At 42.5% G+C, this 19,406-nt stretch overlaps 1 protein-coding gene and 1 pseudogene across 12 annotated transcripts in view; both read right to left on the bottom strand.

Annotated features, from left to right (window-relative positions):
* Positions 1-968: 968 nt before the first annotated feature.
* On the bottom strand, positions 969-1,175 carry LOC132237856 (U2 spliceosomal RNA; annotated as a pseudogene).
* Positions 1,176-2,331: 1,156 nt separating this feature from the next.
* The window catches only part of HECA (hdc homolog, cell cycle regulator), a 48,823-nt gene continuing 31,748 nt past the window's right edge, over positions 2,332-19,406 (bottom strand). For 8 of the 12 annotated variants that reach the window (XM_059700498.1, XM_059700505.1, XM_059700508.1 and 5 more), the window contains 3 exons: positions 14,847-15,887; positions 8,703-8,938; positions 2,332-5,898 (listed from right to left, as the gene is read on the bottom strand). In XM_059700498.1, coding sequence (XP_059556481.1) covers positions 5,734-5,898; positions 8,703-8,938; positions 14,847-15,887 — 1,442 coding nt within the window. In that variant the 3' untranslated portion in view covers positions 2,332-5,733. The other 4 variants (XM_059700497.1, XM_059700499.1, XM_059700509.1 and 1 more) reach the window with 4 other exon arrangements.

Here is a 19,406-nt window from a genome sequence, read left to right as displayed (position 1 = left end):
AAACATCTCAAAGTCAGATCCCAAGGTGAATAAAATGATGGATTCATAAACTGTTGAAATGTCACCTTGCACCCAGTTCTCAAACAATGATCTTAACAAAAGGGAAGAGATGTCAACAAATTAATGCGTGAAAAAGGAGGATAGAGGACACAATTACTGATTTCAAATATAATTTTTCTTTTAGTTGTTTTTCTTAAGAATAAAAGTTGCTATCAAATGTGCATGTCACCCTTATGCAGGGGCCCCAGCAAGGACTCTCAGAATTACTTCCATTTTAGCACCTGGGCTGCTACACCTTTTAAGTTTACTGCCTTGTCAAAACAAGCCCAAAGTCATCTCTCAACTGAAAACAATGTACCCATTTGTTGATCTCATTTTGAGGAAGAACTAGGAGAAGAAATTCCCAAGTAGCCATTAACTACATGAACTTCTTTAGATTTAAGTTCTTTGGGCCTCAGTTTCTCTCTAAAATGAGTTTGCTCAATGAAATTTAACAAACATATATTATTCTGAATACAACAAAAACCATACCCCTTGCTCTAAATTCTGGCATCTCTAAATGCTGTGACTATTATGGCTATGACTTTTCCACTATTGGGTTTATGAAGAATGTAATTAGGTTGTTCTAAATTTGATTTTAAGATATGATCTACATGTTCAATCAAGTGTATCAGACCCACTTGGCATGGGGTCCATCACCAGGAAATGGTGCCGTGGTGGCCAATCCCATTTGAACCCTGACAAATGTAGTCAGTGCTGTTATACTGAACTCCATGAGACAAAGTGCTTTGTTAATTTTCATTTTTGCTCTCCCTAAGGCATACCAATAGCAGATCAAGCTTATATAAAGTAATTACCACAATGCTACAGGCTGTCATTAGAAGAAAAATATGCCTTAAAAATACAGTATTTCCACTGTATGGTAACACTGTATAGCACTTTACTATCTTCAAAGATATTTCACACTTATTAGATAAGGTGTATCTCAGGTATGGAGAGCTGAGAGAACATGAAACAAGCCAAAGCTCAAGGTAAACTTTGTTTCTTCCGAAATTTAACTCCTTATTACTAGAGAAACAGTGTGGTCTACATAATTAGCGATCTAATTGCTGCCAAATTTAAACTGATAAGAACAGATACTACACTTGATCTTAGCCAAAAGGCCGAGAAGCGATGCTGCCAAATTTAAGTCAAAACAATATTAGCAATATTTTAAGAAATGGAAACTACTAACAACAAATCATACTTTTCTTCCATTAAACTTAATTCTTAACAATTACTGTTTAACTTTATTTTTTCTCTCTACTACAGTAAGAATTACACTTTCCTTGCAACTGCAAAGGAATTTTGTTGACATAAATTATACTAGTAGAAATCACAATATCCCAAGTCCATGAGCCTTTAAACAAAACAAAATGCATGCCTCAGATGTCAGAAGCAAATAAGTGGTAAGACAGGTTTTGAATCTACTGGCAGATTGGGCTCTTTCCTCACCCACATTTCCACATCTTATCCTATGTTCTAATGATTGTGTGCATTTCAACCCATTGGCTAAGAATATCTGAAATGAAGGGCAACAACATGGTTGAACCTAGATGTTATTGTGGAAGTGAAATAAGTCAGCCAGAGAAAGACAAATAACATATGATTTCACTTATGTGTGGAATCTAAAACACACACACACACAAACACACACAAAACAAATGAATAAAGAAAATGAAACAGATCCCACAGATACAGATATAAGGCTGATGGTTGCAAAGGGGATGGGGGTAGGGGGCTGGTTGAAAAGGAAAACAAAAACTTTCTGAGCATATATCTAGACTTTAAAATATACTTGCTGAATGTTATTGAATGTTTCAGTAACTGATAAGGGCTCAAAAAAGTGAGGAGTCAAGGAGATTTGAAAGATAAACTACACTTGATCAAAGTGCATAAAGTCAGCAAGAAGTTTAATTATAACTCAGTTCCCATTTTCTTATCATGAAAAAGCATATGACCAAATCTTTTCATTACGAAAAATGTTACAGGCCTAGGAACCAAGGAAATCATCTGTAGAATAGGATTATCTATCTATTCAATAGAATTCCCTATAACCAGAACAATAATTTTAGATTATTCATAGGGAATCAACTGTTATACAGAATGCTTATTTTGTTGCAAAGGGAGTTTACCACGTTGTGACAAACCACTTTCAAACAGCATAAAAAGGTCAGTTTTTATTAGCCGCAATAGTGGCTGTGAAATAGTTACCTGAATGGTGAACAAAACCTCAGAAAGTCTTCTCCACTACTTTTTCTGTCCAAGCTCAAAAAATAAAGTGACACAATGTAAGTTTCTGAAGCTTTATTATTTTTATTACATACATTTCACAAACAGAAACCTTCTACCATTACACACAATTCCATAACCAAATGTTTCAATTTTGTCAACATTCTTGAACTATTTACACTGTCTTCCCTTCACAAAAGTGCAATCCAAGACATCTTGACAAGTAATCTTTAATGACAAGAATACATTTTTAGCTGGTTTTAAAGATGCCCATCCATTGTGTTTTCTTTCTATTACCTGGAAGGGTAATAAAGTCAACAGGACATGGAGATGAGCTGATTTAGGCAGCATCAGGTTATAGGAACCAAAACACCGAACAAGAGCACTTTCGCTTCCCTGCCTCCCAAATCTCCAACTAAAATTACTCAACAGCTGCTACCATGAGACTAATGAAAAAAGCAAGCTATAGTTACTGACCTGGCACAGGAGAACAGAGGGCAAGTTAAGAAATGGTCTTATAGGACAAAATGAAAGATTTCAGCACGTTAGTTTTAGTGGTCTAATCAATTATGTATCAGTTTATCTATTAGTTTTAGGGTTTAAACAACTAATAATATTCTTTTCTGATTAATTAACTTCCCCAAAACAGATATGAAAATACTTCTTACTCTGAAAATGAACTTTTTTTTTTTTTTTTCAAAAACTAAAATAAAGACTGGAGAAAGCTCTTTCTTAATTAGAATGGAGTAACTGACCTAACTCCCCAGTTTCATGCCAATATCTCTTTTCAGGTATAAACCCAGTATATTAAGTGCTGCAGATGCAACTAGAAGGAAGTGGAGAACTGAGCTGGTCTGAAGAGAATGATGAGACCATCAGAAATAGTTTTCTCACTAAACTAAACTAGGTAATTGTATTTGTTCAAGGTGTATAACTCTTAAAAATAAGTGATAAAAAAGTTAGAGCAGATAACAAATTGCTTTGAAATTATAAGTCACTGTGAGTGATTCAGACTAGTGAGCACTATTCATCAGAAAAACAGAAGATGGATCTCTTGGGTGACTAGTACCTTTTAATATCCAAACCACAACAAAAATAATCACCTTTTTTGACATATTCCAATTTCCATCAAGGTATTCAGAGCAAAATAGTTTGAGAAAGCATGGGGAAAATATTAAGGACAGCAGGTTTCCAAAATAAGTTTTATTCTCTATATTATTGAATAATCCATTATATTTTATTCTCAAATCAACCAAATTTTCCATTTCAGACAGGAATGCAATGCCTTGAAGGCCAAAGATATCCTCAGATGTGATACCTTCTATGCCTCTCCTTTTGTGTAACTGCAGCATCCATAGGATCCTTTTTCATCAAAACAAAGGTCAAAAGCAAGTTTTACCTAATTATGTCATACTTATTTTTTAGGAAGTAGAAAGTGATATAAGGAGAAAATACTGAATGCAGTAGACACTACGCTCAGAGCAGTTTTAGACCGAGGAACTTGCTAAATGGAATCTATACATAAACTTTAAGTTTGAGAATAATACTAGCAGGTTTCTCTACAAAAATTTAGGTGGGTTAAAGAACAGCATTACAAATACTTTACTATTAATTTTAAATTCAGAGGTAAAAGCCAAGTGGTGCTCAAAAGACAAAAGAAACTTTTGTACTTGGGTACATGAGAGAATCAACAGGGAAACAGTTAACCCACAATTACAGTTCTGTGTATTACAGACAAATTTGCAAAGGTTATGCCCCATAGACCTGTTGCAGTTGCATCAAATACTGTCAGACCAATGACGATTTTCTGCTTCTTACTGGCATTGAGCAGTTCCCCCACTGTGAAACACTTTTCAGATCATCAAACACCAAACCAGAGGCGGTAAGCTGAATTACAATCATCCAAACTGAAAGATGAAGACTATTAACATGTGGGTTCTTTTTAAGGCTGTGTTGTTTCAAACAAAACATCAATGTTCCATGTAGAGCTGAAGCTCACTTGCAATAATGCCTGAACACTTCTGAGAGGAAAAACAACTGTTTATCTGAGGGGAGAAAATGGTTTAAACCAAGTGAGTAATATAAATGCTCACATAACTCCGAATTTGGTTGCCCGTAAAATAATTTTATTTTAAGCTTTCAATTAGCATATATATATATCATATTTGAAATTATCAAATTCATTTTTGTGTAATATTCCAATCCTATAAGGGCTTAGGATGTATGTCTAATTAAATCACCAATATCTAATGAGCAGAAAGCTGTATGTTGAAAGCCCAGTGCTCTGACAAAATAAAGACATATAGAATCATCTTTTTTTTCACCAATGGTAAGGTATCATAGAGATCTTCCAAAGTATCTACTTTCAAACATATTGTTATACCTTAAATTCAGTGATTTTTCCAAAATGAAATACACTTAAAACAGAAATATTATAATTATTCTTTTCCTCATACCCTCACAAATAATGTTTTCCTTTCCTCCCTAGGGCCAAATTTTTTATTTTAGAAACTCAGCATTAAAGGGGTAAAACGTTGCTGTCAGCAATTTTGGGGAAGAGAAGTGTGGCCATGAGTGGTTCCCAAACTCACCAGTGAGTTCTGTGGCTGTGAGATTTACCTATGAGAAGGGTCTGACATGAAGTGGCATTTCGACAGTGCAACTTACATATATCGGTGCTGCCCAAATCATGTTATTATTCATGGATTCTCCTTGGGAGCTAATGTGACCAAATTCAAATCACAGTTTTCTACATTTCTGTCCTCTTAAATCCATGTGCATCAAATTCACTTAGTATATTCTCTCTGCTATAGGTCAGCTTCCCGAAAAATATGTGCAATACCAATAGCTCTCAATATGTCTCATAATTTGGATATTATCTTCAGTATGAAAACTGCCTATGAAACTAGAAGAGTGATGGAAATAGCCCTCATGTTAACTTTCAAATAAACTGTCAGTGAGTGTAAACTGCACGTCAAAGTGCGCTGCAGAAGCCAAACAAGATGGACTGACACACCATCAGCTCCAGGCACAGAGTTACATTCACCTGTCACAAGTCTTCCCACGGCCCAGAGAAGATCTAAAGCGGGTCTTTAAATGGTTGACTTTGAGTAAGAAGAGTGTGCTCCCAACTCCTACCAAACTCTTGGTTTAGAACCACATAATTCCTTTCTTAAACTCCGCCCATCCTCCCCACCACCTTAAACACTGCAAGAGAGACTCTTTGTGATAGGGAACCAATACGCCAACTCACAGGACTGCCCACCGGGCTCTGGCCGGGACCACAGACCAACACTGGGGAGTCAGGGGAGGGCAGGGGCAGCCCATTTCAGTGACCACGTACACAAAGGAACTTTCCTTTAAGTTAGAAAAGAAATTAACATCACAGAATGTTTCCCTAGAAAAGATATGTAATAAAGTAATAGTATCGATAAAATAGCTATTACCAAAACAAAGCTTTCATCAATAAGCTTCCAGAACTTTAAAGGAGGAAAATGGCTTCACAAAATGGTAGTCCAGGTTGCCACAGTGTGGACACTGCTGGACGTTGCTGTACTCGGAGAAGTACTGCATCCCGATCCGCACGTCGATCACCGGCTTCCCGCAGTGCTTACAGTTCAGCCGGGCCTGGGGGGAAACACAGGCACGTGAGGGGCCACAGCCTTCTGCCTCCCAAACCTGCCCAAGTCATCTGACCCCAAAGGCAAGGCTGTTACAGCCGCGAAACTGACCCAGAGTATAGTACCGTATCGTTTCTATTACCGAAAACAGGGTAGGCAAGGCATGAGATAAGCAGAAGACATACATGAATCAAGTATTCATTAGTCTGAAAGATTAACTCTGATTTCTCTCCCTATATGTAGCACCGCTACAAGAAAATGTAAACTTGTACCGCCCTAAATTTCTCCATTAAAGTCTCCAACAACAGGACATGCCTTCTTCCTCCGAGATTTCAAAGAGCGGCTGAGGCTGACTTCCCCCACCCAAAACTGCATAAACTTCTTTGAAGATTCTAAGTTTATTTTTAAAATTCATATACATGTTTTACTCTACTCCTAACTATATTTTTATTTTCTTTGTATGAAAATAAAATTTCCCTAAAATGCTAAAATAAAAGAAACAATCCAGGAAGCAGTGCTGTATTTATCCTGAGGCTTCCAGAACCCACCAGCACAGTGTATCTTCATTCACACCCAGGCCTCCCTAACGGCAAATTCTAGAGGTTTTCACCAACAGGCCTTAAGTGAATAACGAGAAATGATAAATACAACAGGCTCTCAATTTAGATTCATTCCAAAAGTGTAATAGAAAAGTATAACCTCATTTTGTCCCTGAAACACTGCCGGTGAGGTGGGTAGAATTGTGAATTTTTAGATGAAACTGAGGCCCACAGGGGTAAAATGACACGCCCAAGACCACACAGTTAGGAAGCAGAAAGGCTGAGATTTGAACCCAAGCAGCTTAAATCCAGAGCCCACACTCCGAGCCACTACGTGGACTACCTTTCTCTAGCCTGAGATAACCTCCCTTTTAACTGACTAACCTCTTTGAGCAACAGTAAAGGTGAGAGATTCTGAGCACACATCTTTCTTTAACTTGTTTATTCCTTTCTAATAACTAATCATTGCTTATGTTTGGCTCAAAGTTTGAATCAAGGAACACTTTCCTTGATTCCTTAGTCAGGTCTAACACTTAGACCTTCACAGTGACCACAGTTACTTGGTTTTTTTAAAGCCAAACAGCAATCAAACGTGTTTTCCATTTCAGTAGGGAGGGAGGCAGAAAATAAAAGTCTGGGCTTAAATTGTTTTAAGGGAGAAAGATACAAGAAGTCCAACAGGTTGGGTGTGCAGAAGGCCATTCTGCTTTTCTCCAAGGTAAGGAAACAACCCCATTGCCTGTCAGTGGTGCACTAGAAAGAACGCCAGCCTGGGAAGCACAGGTTTGACTCATCGCTGTGACACACGTGTGTAAAACCTTCTCATTTTCCAGGCCTCCATTATATGTGGAAAACAAGGAGGCTGGACTAGATGCCCCAAGTCCTTCCAAGTGATAACATGCTATGAATTACAGGCCCCACCATGCTTTTATTTCCTTGTTTCTCTAAAAGACAGACCTCTCTGGTGTGCGCGCGCGCGTGTGTGTGTGTGTGTGTGTGTGTGTGTGTGTGTGTGTGTGTGAAGAGAGAGGAGCCACTTCCTTTTGTTTCTCACCTTGTGAGCTGGCAGTAAAGCACAGTGAGTATTATAAAATGCTCCCATGAGTAACTGATAGACTGTAATATCTCATTTCCAAGGCCAAGTTTTAAACAGAATAGAATAGCATAAAAGTAGTCAATTGTGGAATTAAATGACAGGCTATGGATAGCCATTTAGGTCTCTCACGGCCCTATTGCACCTTTACTAGTAAGATCACTAGTACAGACGAAGTACAGGTGAAATGCCGACTCTGCCAACATTTTAATTCAACCGACACAGGGTATCCTCTGACTAAACTGCCAATAGTAAGGATACTCTCTTCACAAAAACCAAAGCATGCTAACGATGCAAGACTATGTAGTACACTAATAAAGTGCTTATCACTTTATTAAAAGCCAGGTGTGGCCACTGAAGAGTGAAAGAAAATATCTCTCCGACCCACAAAGATCAAGGAATTATACAACAAAGCTTGTTTTTTCCAAGCACTTGGAAATAAACCAAGATATTTCCAAGGATTTTGTTATCTCCTGTGTTTCTATGGACTTATTTAGTGTTTTTGCATGTTACTATTTCCCTGTTTTTGCTGGTGACAGCTAAATGTCAGATGCTCTCTGAGCAGTGCTAACTGCCTCTTTCATGTCAACCTCAAACACCTTACAAGGCAGGCAGGTCCTGGGTAACTGTACTGGTCTGACAGGAAGGAAATCCTGTCTGTTACAAAAAGTGAAGCTTTCTTCTTCCTTTTAAAAAAAACTTTGCTTATTAGAAACTCAGTACATGTTAACTATATAAAACATTAGAAAATGTAAGTAAGCAAAAAGAAAGCTAAAGAACCGCTCAGCATCCCACATCCAGAAACCAGCTGGTAACTGGACAGCAGATTCCTTTTTATGTTCATTTTTGACAAATGGGAACATTTATACTCCTTAGAATTTTTTAACTTAAAATACTGAAAACATTTCCCACATACTTAATCACTACGCTACAATATCCCTTTTTATGACTGCATAGTCCAGTGACCACTGCAGCACACTGCAGTAAACCCACCACCACTGCTGGGCTTTGGGGGAGTGTCTCAAATGCTCACTACTCAAGCAGCTTCCCCAGGCCATCCACCCCCCCCACCCCAACCCACCCCCCCGTATCTGCAACGCTGACTCTAACTCCTCCATGTTCACCTGGGGACAGAAGCCTGATGTCACCAGTGCTCCTTCTGTGGGGGTCAATACCAACCTGACAGCACGGAGAGGCGGCCAGGATGTCGTAGGTATACATGGTGCCCAGCTGGTGCCAGCTGCCGTCCCACCGCGACTTACACTTGATGCAGATGATCTTGTGAACCCCCTCCAGGCAGTCCACGCACACCGCGTACAGGTGCATGAGTCTCCCTGTGCACAGAGACACAATGCTGAGGGTGGCCATCAAGGAAATCCCCTTTTGCCGCCAAAGGGGGTTTAAAATTGGCGCATCTATCAATTATAAGCAAACATTTTATCATTTGGATAAATATAAAAAGCAAAGTAGATATCACATGTCCCCAAGTTGTCCTTTTGGAATAAGGATAAATTCCAACTACTATCAATGGAGCATGTACTTTAAGTTCAATATTTAAGTTTAAATATTGCTTCAATTCACTTTTCCAAAAAAATGCTGCCAGATTGCCAATACAGACATCCAAACTCGAATGACCAAGCCCCAGGTACGCAGAACCGGCCTGTGGCCAACAGGACTTTCTGCACAGAAGCCTGAATGTGGCACAGAGACCGGACCGGCAACACTGGTCTGTACTCGTGGGCTCTCTCACCCACTAACAAGTCCCATGATAAAGTCAAAAGTCTGTCCTGGCACTGCGAGCCCAGAGTTATACCACAGCCAAAATTGCTATGTTAACTGTCCTTGTCCTCAAAATTACTCAGCCATCACCACATCTAATTTAGGAACCAGAATTATATCTTACTTGTAAGTGGTATTTTAAAAGGAGTTCAGTGTCGTGTTATTTACTGGGCTCTTAAAAGCCACATCCCCATTCCTCCATTAGTTATTAACACCTAAAAAAGATGCCACCCAGTTTATATGGAAGGCTTAGGTTGGGGTTCAATCATTGGGAAAGAGTCAGAATGTACAGGATCTGCTGGAGTGATGAGTAACAGCAACAATGCTGCTCTCTGTGTGGGGGTCAGGAATTCCACTGTGCTAGTAACTACCATCAGGAGCACAGCTGCTCCTAGTGGCTTCTTATTCAAAATGTGCTGTTCGCTGCCTTCAGCCAGCCAGACCATGGCCCATCACTCCTCGGTGCTAAGGACCAGCGTGCTCCTTAAGCTGGAGAAGGGTGTACGGTAGTTCAGAGATCCCTTTCACAGCATTTTGTCTCCGCTTTGAGGACTCGGTCTTACTCATCCTTGTAGGCAGAGTCTAGCACAGTGCCTGAAATGTGGAAAGCACTCCACAATCGTATGGTGAATGAACGGACGGGGCATTTCAACAGCCAAAGACAACATCCCCTTGGGGGCCTCCAGGTCAAAACTGGGAAGGGTGGTGTGAGCTCTGGCAATACTGTCCACCTCTGCCCTAGGGCACTGAAAATAAAAGGTCGCACATACCATCCCCAGAGTGGCCCGGGGACATTTCAGGATGTTAATTCAAGCATCCAGAAGATTCTAGATAACACTTCATCCCCAGTTTCCCTCCTGGATTTACTGTAATTCTCAACTATGCAGACACACAGGCAGCTGCTAGGAAGGGTCGGGGCAGGGACAGACAAAGGTCAGGTGTTGGTAGCAATGACCCTAATGATGAGGTTGACAGGGAGCTTTTGCTGAGGGCTTACCAAGGGTCTGGCACTGTGCTATGAAGCAACCTGAAGCACTGCACTTACTAATAAGCCTCACAGCAACACTATAAAGAAGCTATTATTGTTATTCCCATTCAGATAGGAGGAAGTGAAACTGAGAGAGTTTGAGTGGCTGGCCCGCGTTCATAAAGATAATGAGCAGCAAAGTCCAGACTTCAATTCACATCTGCCTGACTCTTAACCGCTAGACAAACTCCTGGTGTGGACTGAGTCCCTGGATTTGTTTCAGTTACTATTATACATTGTCCTAAATACAGAGAAGTTTACATTTCTGAACTCTAGGGTTGTGAGATCAAGCAGAAAGTGGAGATTCCTGAGAGAACAGTCACCTGTGGTTCTAAGTGGAAAAGAAGTACAATAAAAACTTCCTCATTAGATCCATCTTAATAAATATTCAAGTCAAACAAAAATATCTAATCAGAGGAAGAGTCAGAGAATGAAAGCTGGAGCTGGAGCTGGAGGCTGGGGAGGGCACTGAGGGGTAAAGGGCATGGAGAAGGGGTGACCATCCATACGGCCAGCACTGAAAATAACAGTTATTTCAGCAGCATATAATCAGCTGCAGCCAGGAACCTGTGGCCTGGAACCTGGCCTTTCTGCTGGAGTTGAACATGCTGTGAGGAATACATGGCCGGGACTCTGATGGCAGAAATGATTTACACTCGTTTGCTATAAAAAGGACTGCATGGACTTCTCCGAGATGTGACAATAACAACACTGGCACATGTCAAGGCCCCCAGAGAACATGACAGACATGACAGAGCTCTTTATTATAGCTTGAAAGTGCATCTACAACCTGTTCTCCATCTACGCTACTCATTCTCCACTCTAGAACTTCTGCTCAACCAAATGGTTCTCTCCAGCTTTCTTACTGCCTCATTTTTTTAAACCACTATTCCTTTGCATACTGCTTCCTCTCCTTAGCAACAATCACCTGGTGTGGCTAGAACCTCTACCTAAAATCAGTCCTCCTTTTGATATATACCTTTCACATTGCCTCTGACTATGCAGGCCAAAAGGGCCCCTTGTTCCTTGGAAATTACAGGACGCTTAATGTACGTAATAGCCAGATGTTACTAGGTCCCCTTGTGGCACTAGAGCCATAGGCCAGGGAATTAGTTATATTTTTATAAAAGCATCATACATCCTAAGGTTATAAACCGATAAAAGGTAAGGACCAAGAGTACCCAGCACATGAAATTCGTAAGTTTGATTGGCTGATGAATGAATTAAATGAAAAGAATTTGTCCATCGTGAATGGAAAAAGAACACTACTACTCTCATGTACCCTCCACCCTTGTACCCTCATTCATCTTCATAAAGAAAATTTCCAGCCTAAAAATGGAGACTAAAGGTGTTTCAACTTACTATCCTCTAAAATTATCCCCAAACAGTATGAAGAACAAGAAAAACACAAAAACTCCATCTTCTGTGAAACTAAGAGGTATCTCAAACCTGAACCAGACTATGAGGCCAGAAGTTGGATGGAGGAATGGTGGTAAATGGTTTACCTTCAAACTGGACAGCGAACACAGGGAGAGTGGAAAGAAGTGCTGAAAGGGAACGAGTCAGGTATACAAGTAATCAATAGTCTATATAGCATTTTCCATCAAGAAGCAGAGTCTATTTCATCATCCCCTGAATCTGGGCTAGTCTTACAACTTGTTTTGATGAACAAAATGTAATGTTACTCAGGTCCACGCTTAACTTTCTCCCTCCTGGGAACGCCATGTGGAAAGCCTAGGCAAGCCCACTGGGAGGTGAAAGGCACTACAGAACAGGGATGGGCGATTCCAGCTGAGGCTTCCGAAGCCAACTAGCCTGCCAACTGTTAGATGTGTGGGAGAAGCCATCCTAACAAACAATCCATAGAACTGTGAGAAATTATAAATCACCAGTTTTAAACCACTAAGGTTTGGAGTGGTTTGCTTTATAAAAAGGCCAAACGATACACGGGATTGGGTGAAACTCTAAAAAAATGCGTGAGAACAATCCCTGCAACTTCAGCTTCCTACCCCACTGAGAAGGAAAAGAAATTGCATCCATGAAACAAGAACAGAATACTATTAAAAAGAGCTCTTAGAAATTATAAATATGAAGACAAAATCTTTAAACTCAGTATAAATACTGGAATATAAAGTCAAGGGAATCTTCCAGAAAGCAGAATTAAAATAGAGATGAACAATAGGGCCAAAATATAAATAATAAAGGTAAACCAAAAGTAATTTCCTCAAACTTAAGACCATAAGTTTACAAAGTCAAGAAAGCACCCTGTCCAATGAATGAAAAAAAGAAAGACCCATATCATGGTGAAAATGCAGAATGCTAGGGAGAAAGAGAAAATCTTAAAACCCTCGGGGGAATAAAGGAGAAGGAGTAATATTAAATAATATTAGACTTCTCAATAGCAACACTGGAAGACAGGAGACAGTGAAGAAATGCCTTAGATATTCTAAGGGAAAAATAACTGTAACTTGGAAAATTGTAACCAGCCAAACAGCAACTGAGAAGATAGACTCAAGATATCATTATACTTTCAAAATTTTAAAACATCTATTTATATGCTCCCTTTCTCAGAAAACTCATAGGGGATGTTTAGCAAGTTGAGGGAATAAACCAAGCAAAAAGAAAATGTGGAGTTCAGGAAACAGAAGATAAAAAATAAGAAAGAATTAAAGAAATTCCTAGGAGGGCAACTATGCAGTATAGCAGGTATTGCATGCACAAGGACAGACAGGAGCAAGAAGATGAAAGGTTCCATGAGGGACATTTCTAGGGAAAAAATCCATAAAATGTCAGAGGTATGTGGAAATGTTTTTGAAAGGCGGTTTGTATTGCTGCTGGAGAATGAGAACAACCAGCCAAAGATTCAAAAAAGGCTAAGCAAATGGAACATGAAGCAATTATTCACTTCAACAAAAATAAGAGGTAATATAGGAAATATAAGTACCTATACATCTTGGCTCAATACTAAATATTTCCATACTAATGGTATTAAAAAAAAAATTAAGGATTATCCAAGAATCCTATGTAATAAATCCCTAATATGCAAATCAACCTAATGGCAGAACGACCGGTCACTATGATGCACACTGACCACCAGGGGAAAGACGCTCAACGCAAGAGCTGCCCCCTGGTGGTCACTGTGCTCCCACAAGGGGAGCACCACTCAGTAAGAAGCCAGGCTCACAGCTGGCGAGGACAGCGGCGGTGGCGGGAGCCTCTCCTGCCTCCACGGCAGCGCTAAGGGCGTACGACTGCCCGGGGGAGCAGGCCTAAGCCATCAATCGGACTTCCCCCAAGGGCCCCCAGACTGCAAGAGGGCACAGGCCAGGCTGAGGGACATGCCCTAGTGCACAAATTTTGTGTGCCAGGCCTCTAATTGTGATATATTATCCTGAGAGAAAGAGTCAATAGGTAGTATCTAAAATTGGGAGAATGAAGATAACAGTTTTTAAATTTGATGATAAAAACCTGAAGAATCACAGAAGATTTTAAAGTCTCTGGGAACTCAGATAGCAGGGATTGGTAGGAAGAAGACAGGTGGGGATGTCATTTTCACTACAGGCCTTTTTAACACACTTTTTAAGTTATAAAGACATATGACATGCATCCCATCTTTACATAAATTCAGTAGTGTTACATGCATTGACAGACTGCTCACCTCTGCCATTCAACATACGGTTGAAATGTCCCTAAGTCTTTTTTTGTCATCCACAGCATTAATAAGCTCCAACCCTTCACCAACAAAGTAATATCTGAGTCTCCAATAATCCTCCACGTTCCTTTTGTTGCTATCAAGAAAGTCTCACCCTAACCAGCTTGGCTCAGTGGATAGAGCGTTGGCCTATGGACTGAAAGGTCCCAGGTTCGATTCCGGTCAAGGGCATGTACCTTGGTTGCGGGCACATCCCCAGGAGGGGGTGTACAGGAGGCAGCTGATCAATGTTTCTCTCTCATTGATGTTTCTAACTCTCTATCCCTCACCCTTTCTCTCTGTAAGAAATCAATAAAATATATTTCTAAAAAAAAAGAAAGTCTCATCTTTCATAAATGTCAAGATTAATTCAAATAATCTAAAAACACCCTGACCTTCTCCAACCCCTACTTTCATATGCTTACAAGGATCAAAGAGAATAATAGTACATATCTTGCTGGGCACATTAACACAGGTTTCAAAGGTAACTATTTTACAGTGAGTGACATTTTTGTGCAATTTCTTCTCCTAAATTTCCTCCCAATTATAAAGAACTATACACCAGGAATCCTCTCTTCAAATTGCAATAGAACAAACACATGAAATTACCCACCAGGACAACTGTTCTAGGGGCACAGTGACATTGGAGTAAAGCAGACCTCCACCACCTCCCTGGCAAAGCGGAAATATTCACATGTGACCTAGCCCCTGACTAGAACAAGAAAGCACCATCAGTTAACACTGAGCCAGAACAGAGGCGGCCCATCTTGTTTGCTTTCCAGCTCTCCACAAACAGAACGCAGGCAAGGTGAATGAACACCTGTACCTTGAAGGTGACAAGGAACATCATATTCGATCTCATCGTGTCTCGATGGGCTTAGGAACAGAGTTCCGTCCACCAGTGGGAACTGTTCGAACACCGGGAGCGCCCGGTGGCACAGGGCACAGTTTACAACGTTTCTGTGGCTGGCACTGAGGGCCGCAAGAATGAACTTGCGCAGATCCTCGCCCTGGCCCATTTGGGCATCGTCTTCCATCCGCACGTGGAAAGTGTTCAACTTATGCCTGGGGATGTGGGTGAGGAGCTCAGAGAGGTCCAGCCGCCGCAGGAACTGTACGGGAGTGTCAAAGTGGCCGCCCCTGTGAACCGATAACCCACCCGGACTGTAATCAAAGAGGGCATTTCGGAACACATGGCCCCCGGCCATGGCCTTTTTGTGAGGCTCAAGATGGATGGCGTTCTTTAAGAATTCCCCAAGGTATCTGGAGGAGCGGGGGCCGCTGAAGTGGGCAGGGGAGAGGATGGAGTAGCCGGTGGGCGGGGACTGGCCGGGGGAGCCACAGGGGGAGCGGCCCCCGTAGGCCCCAGCGCTGACCGCCTTCTCTTGGGAGTTCTGCCGGTCCATGGAATGCCGGCGGGGGGGGTCATGGTTCAGGCCTTTCTGGGGCTTGTTCGGGGGCCTGCACTTTTTAGCCTCCTCCACCACCTCGCCGGGAGGCCTCCCCGTGTTCTTCTCCGACCCTGACTTCTTCTTCTTCTCGTCCTGCATCCGCTTCGCCTGGTACCAGTCCGTGTCCTTCTTTAAGTGGCCCTGCCCACAGCGGCAGGAGCAGAAGCGGAAGGCCAGGTCGTAGCCCTTCTTGGTCCACATGTTCTGGCGGCACTGCTTCTCGTTCCAGCTGCGGGCCCGGCCGATGCAGTTGAACTGGACCAGGATGCTGCTCTCCCACTCGTAGAAGCACTGCAGGTGCATCCAGCTGCTGTGGGGGCAGTGCTCGTTGTTGCACACCACCTTCTGGTAGTCGTCCTTCTCCAGGTCCACCGGCCGCCCGAAGCTGCAGATCAGGGGCGTGGCACAAGGGGCTTCTGGGGAGAAACACAAAAGAGACATTCAGCCCACAGGACGAGGGGTTCCCAGCTGACACCGGGTCAGAGACCAAATCCCACAGGAGCCCATTCATGCCAAAGGTACAATTTTTCTGGTATCAAGATTTCCACCAGGACTTATGGAGATTGGCGTTCCACTGGTTCCTGCTATTTCAACGTCCACAATGTTTCAACAGGCCCCTCTGAAGGCTCGTTCTGCTCCCAGGTGGGAACCACTGAGCTTGATCACAAAGGTGCCACATGCCATGCTTGGGTTAGAGTTATCTGTTGTAGCTGATAAGCTAAATGAGGACCCTAAGCCATAGAGCCCCTCGGCAGAGCTGTTTTAGAAACCCCACCCTGGTGGCAGTGTGGGGCGTGAGGCTGGAAGCAGGGAGGCCAGAGGAAGGGGGCAGGGCGTGCAGGAACCCAGGTAAGAAATGACAAGGGTCTGGGCTAGACAGCAGCAAGTGACTCCCAGTGTTGAAGATGAGCAGATGCTGATGGACGGCGAGGGACAGGTTTGGAAGAAGACTTGGGGCTGGCCTGGTCTGGGCCTGCTGAATTGGAAGTGCCTGTGCACCACCGAGGTGGAGAAAGATGTTAGTGGAGTTCAAGAGGGCTGGAGCTGTGGATACAGATGTGGAGCCACGCAACCAGCCAGGGAGGTGTAACCCCTGGAATGTGAAGAGTGGAAAAGAATCCTGGGAAGCGACATTAAAAGGCTGGAGAAGAGTTCTCCACAGAGACTGGTAAGGAATGAACTGAGAATTCTATCAAGGCAGTCAGATGAGGCCTAAGAACAGGGGACTTGGACTGTCCCAGTGTGCCAGGTAAGATCAGTGTTTCTCACTCTGCACTACCCTGGTCATTGGGGGCTAGACCAGGGGTGGGCAAACTTTTTGACTCGAGGGCCACAATGGGTTCTTAAACTGGACCGGAGGGCCGGAACAAAAGCATGGATGGAGTGTTTGTGTGAACTAATATAAATTCAAAGTAAACATCATTACATAAAAGGGTACGGTCTTTTTTTTTTAGTTTTATTCATTCCGCATCCGGCCCGTGGGCCGTAGTTTGCCCACGGCTGGGCTAGACAATTCTTTGTTGTGGGAGTGTCCTGTGCACTGCTGATGTTTAGCAGCACCCCTACTAGATGCCAGTCACACCACCCCCTCAACTGTGACACCCCAAAAGGTCTCCAGTCGTTGCCAGATATCCCCTGCGAGCAGAATCAACCCCGGTTGGGAACTGCTGGGTAAGGCAAAGATGGAGAGGTCCTCCCCAGGATGAGCAGTGAGCCAGTCACTGACACCTTAGAAAGGACAGTTCTGGTGGGATGATGGGGGACAGGTGCGGTAAAAAAGCAGCAGCAGTACAGATGACCCTCTAGATAGGCCTTAACCACAAGTGTAACTGTAGAGGGAAGGAAAGAGGATGGGCAGGGTACACAAAGGCTGAGGCATAAGCACGTTTCTCAACTGGGGCAATGAATGCCAAGAACTCAGGGCAGCTTGAAGATCAGGAGAGGGAGCAAGCTACCAAAAACCTCCACAACCTCACCACTGCCCACTGAATTACAAATTCTATTTCTCCCACCAAGCATCCCCTTCAGTGTGGGATTCTTGGACCTCAGCAAAACAGCCCTAACCAACTTGTCTTCGTCCATGCCTGTGACCACTGTGGCCTCCCCATCTACCTCCTGGGAATCCACAATCCTTAATCTTCATTGGTCCAAATCCCACTCCCCTCGTGTAGCAATTCACAGTATGGGCTCTGCAACCAGACTGCCTGAGCTGGAATCCCAACAGCACCACGGATGAGCTGTGAGCTCACAGAAAAGTTACTTAACTTTCCTGTGTCCGTTTTCTGTGTAAAAAATGCATGTACCTTACACGGTGGTCATAAAGATGAACTATACCCATTCACAGGTGGTGCTTAGAGCAGGGCCTGGCACAAATAACCCTCATCCCCTGCTTTCCAACCTTCAAGGTCCACCTCTAGGCACCAATGACTCCTCTCTTCCCCTACACCCTGACCCCCACCAGCGCAGTCTGGTCTGAACCTTACTTGCGTCCCCATTCTGGTCCCCACCAGGTGATGACTCAGGAGAGGATCTCTGACTCGCCTTTGTGTCCCTGGTACCACTGGCCCAGGCCATACACACATCCAGTGCCAAATACAGTTGCATTAAAATGACACTGGCACATGAAAACCTATGTGACAAGCAGAGCAGAGGAAGAGAGATCTGCAATCCTAGACAAAGAGAAAAGACCTGAATGTACAGAAAAGAAGTAGAAGAAGAGAGTGGTTTGCAAACTGAGTAAATTAACTAGTCATGAGGTCTATGACCTTTAAAATGTTAATGAGTGAATTAAACAAAGTTCGTTTGCTTTTATCTTCAGTCCTTCAGAGGAAGAGACTTGAAGAGAGGTCTCTGAAATAGAATGGCAGTTATCAGAGTGATATTAACCCAGGACTAATGAAATCAAATTTAAAAAGGCCCTAACTATACTTTGCATTCATAATATCTAAAATTTAAAAATTTAAATGTTAAGATTGACTTGATATTTCTTTAAACGGTATTTTCACATAAAAAAAAAAGGTTGGCTAATACGGAAAAAAATCCTATTTATATCTTTCCCAAAAAGCTGCAAATGTATCACTAAACTAATACTGAGCACTTCCTGTGTACCAGGTCTTAGAAGCAGGAAAGATGGCAAATCCTGCTGAGAACTCTAACCCATTCAATGTTCATCTTTCATGGTTTATGTTAGGTTTTTCTGTCTTATTGTATCTTTTGAAAAGCTGTTGTTTCATTCAAACAGAAGACAGAAAGTGGAGGGTAGGAGGAAGAAGGGGAGTATCTTCCTCCTTTCCATCTAGGCCAGCGGTTCTCAACCTGTGGATCACGACCCCTTTGGGGGTCGAACGACCCTTTCACAGGGGTCACCTAAGACCATCGGAAAACACATATATAATTACATATTGTTTTTGTGATTAATCACTATGCTTTAATTATGTTCAATTTGTAACAATGAAAATACATCCTGCCTATCAGATATTTACATTATGATTCATAACAGTAGCAAAATTACAGTTATGAAGTAGCAACAAAAATAATTTTATGGTTGGGGGTCACCACAACATGAGGAACTGTATTCAAGGGTCGCGGCATTAGGAAGGTTGAGAACCACTGCTCTAACAGAAGTATATGCCTGCATCACAGAGGAGGTAACACTCCAAGTCCCTGTCCCTGTAGCCGGTCTGTGATCACCACAGCCATCCTCACCAGCTTTCTACCCTCCAAGACCCACAACGAGGAGTCCCCACCCCAACCTGCCAGCCCTGCTTGTTTACAGCTCTGCCACTTTGATGTGGCCTTGTGGCTAGACCTCAAAAACAAAGACAAAGCCAAGGGCTTGTTTAATACCAAATACTTTGTGCAACAGACACCTCCCGCTGTTACACACCTCCAGGATAAGGGCAAGGCTCCCAGGATTAGGTGAGTCACAGGGTGGG

This window comes from Myotis daubentonii, chromosome 6 (genome assembly GCF_963259705.1).
Source record: "Myotis daubentonii chromosome 6, mMyoDau2.1, whole genome shotgun sequence".
Taxonomy (NCBI): Eukaryota; Metazoa; Chordata; class Mammalia; order Chiroptera; family Vespertilionidae; genus Myotis; species Myotis daubentonii.
This window is presented reverse-complemented; position numbering and strand designations above follow the sequence as displayed.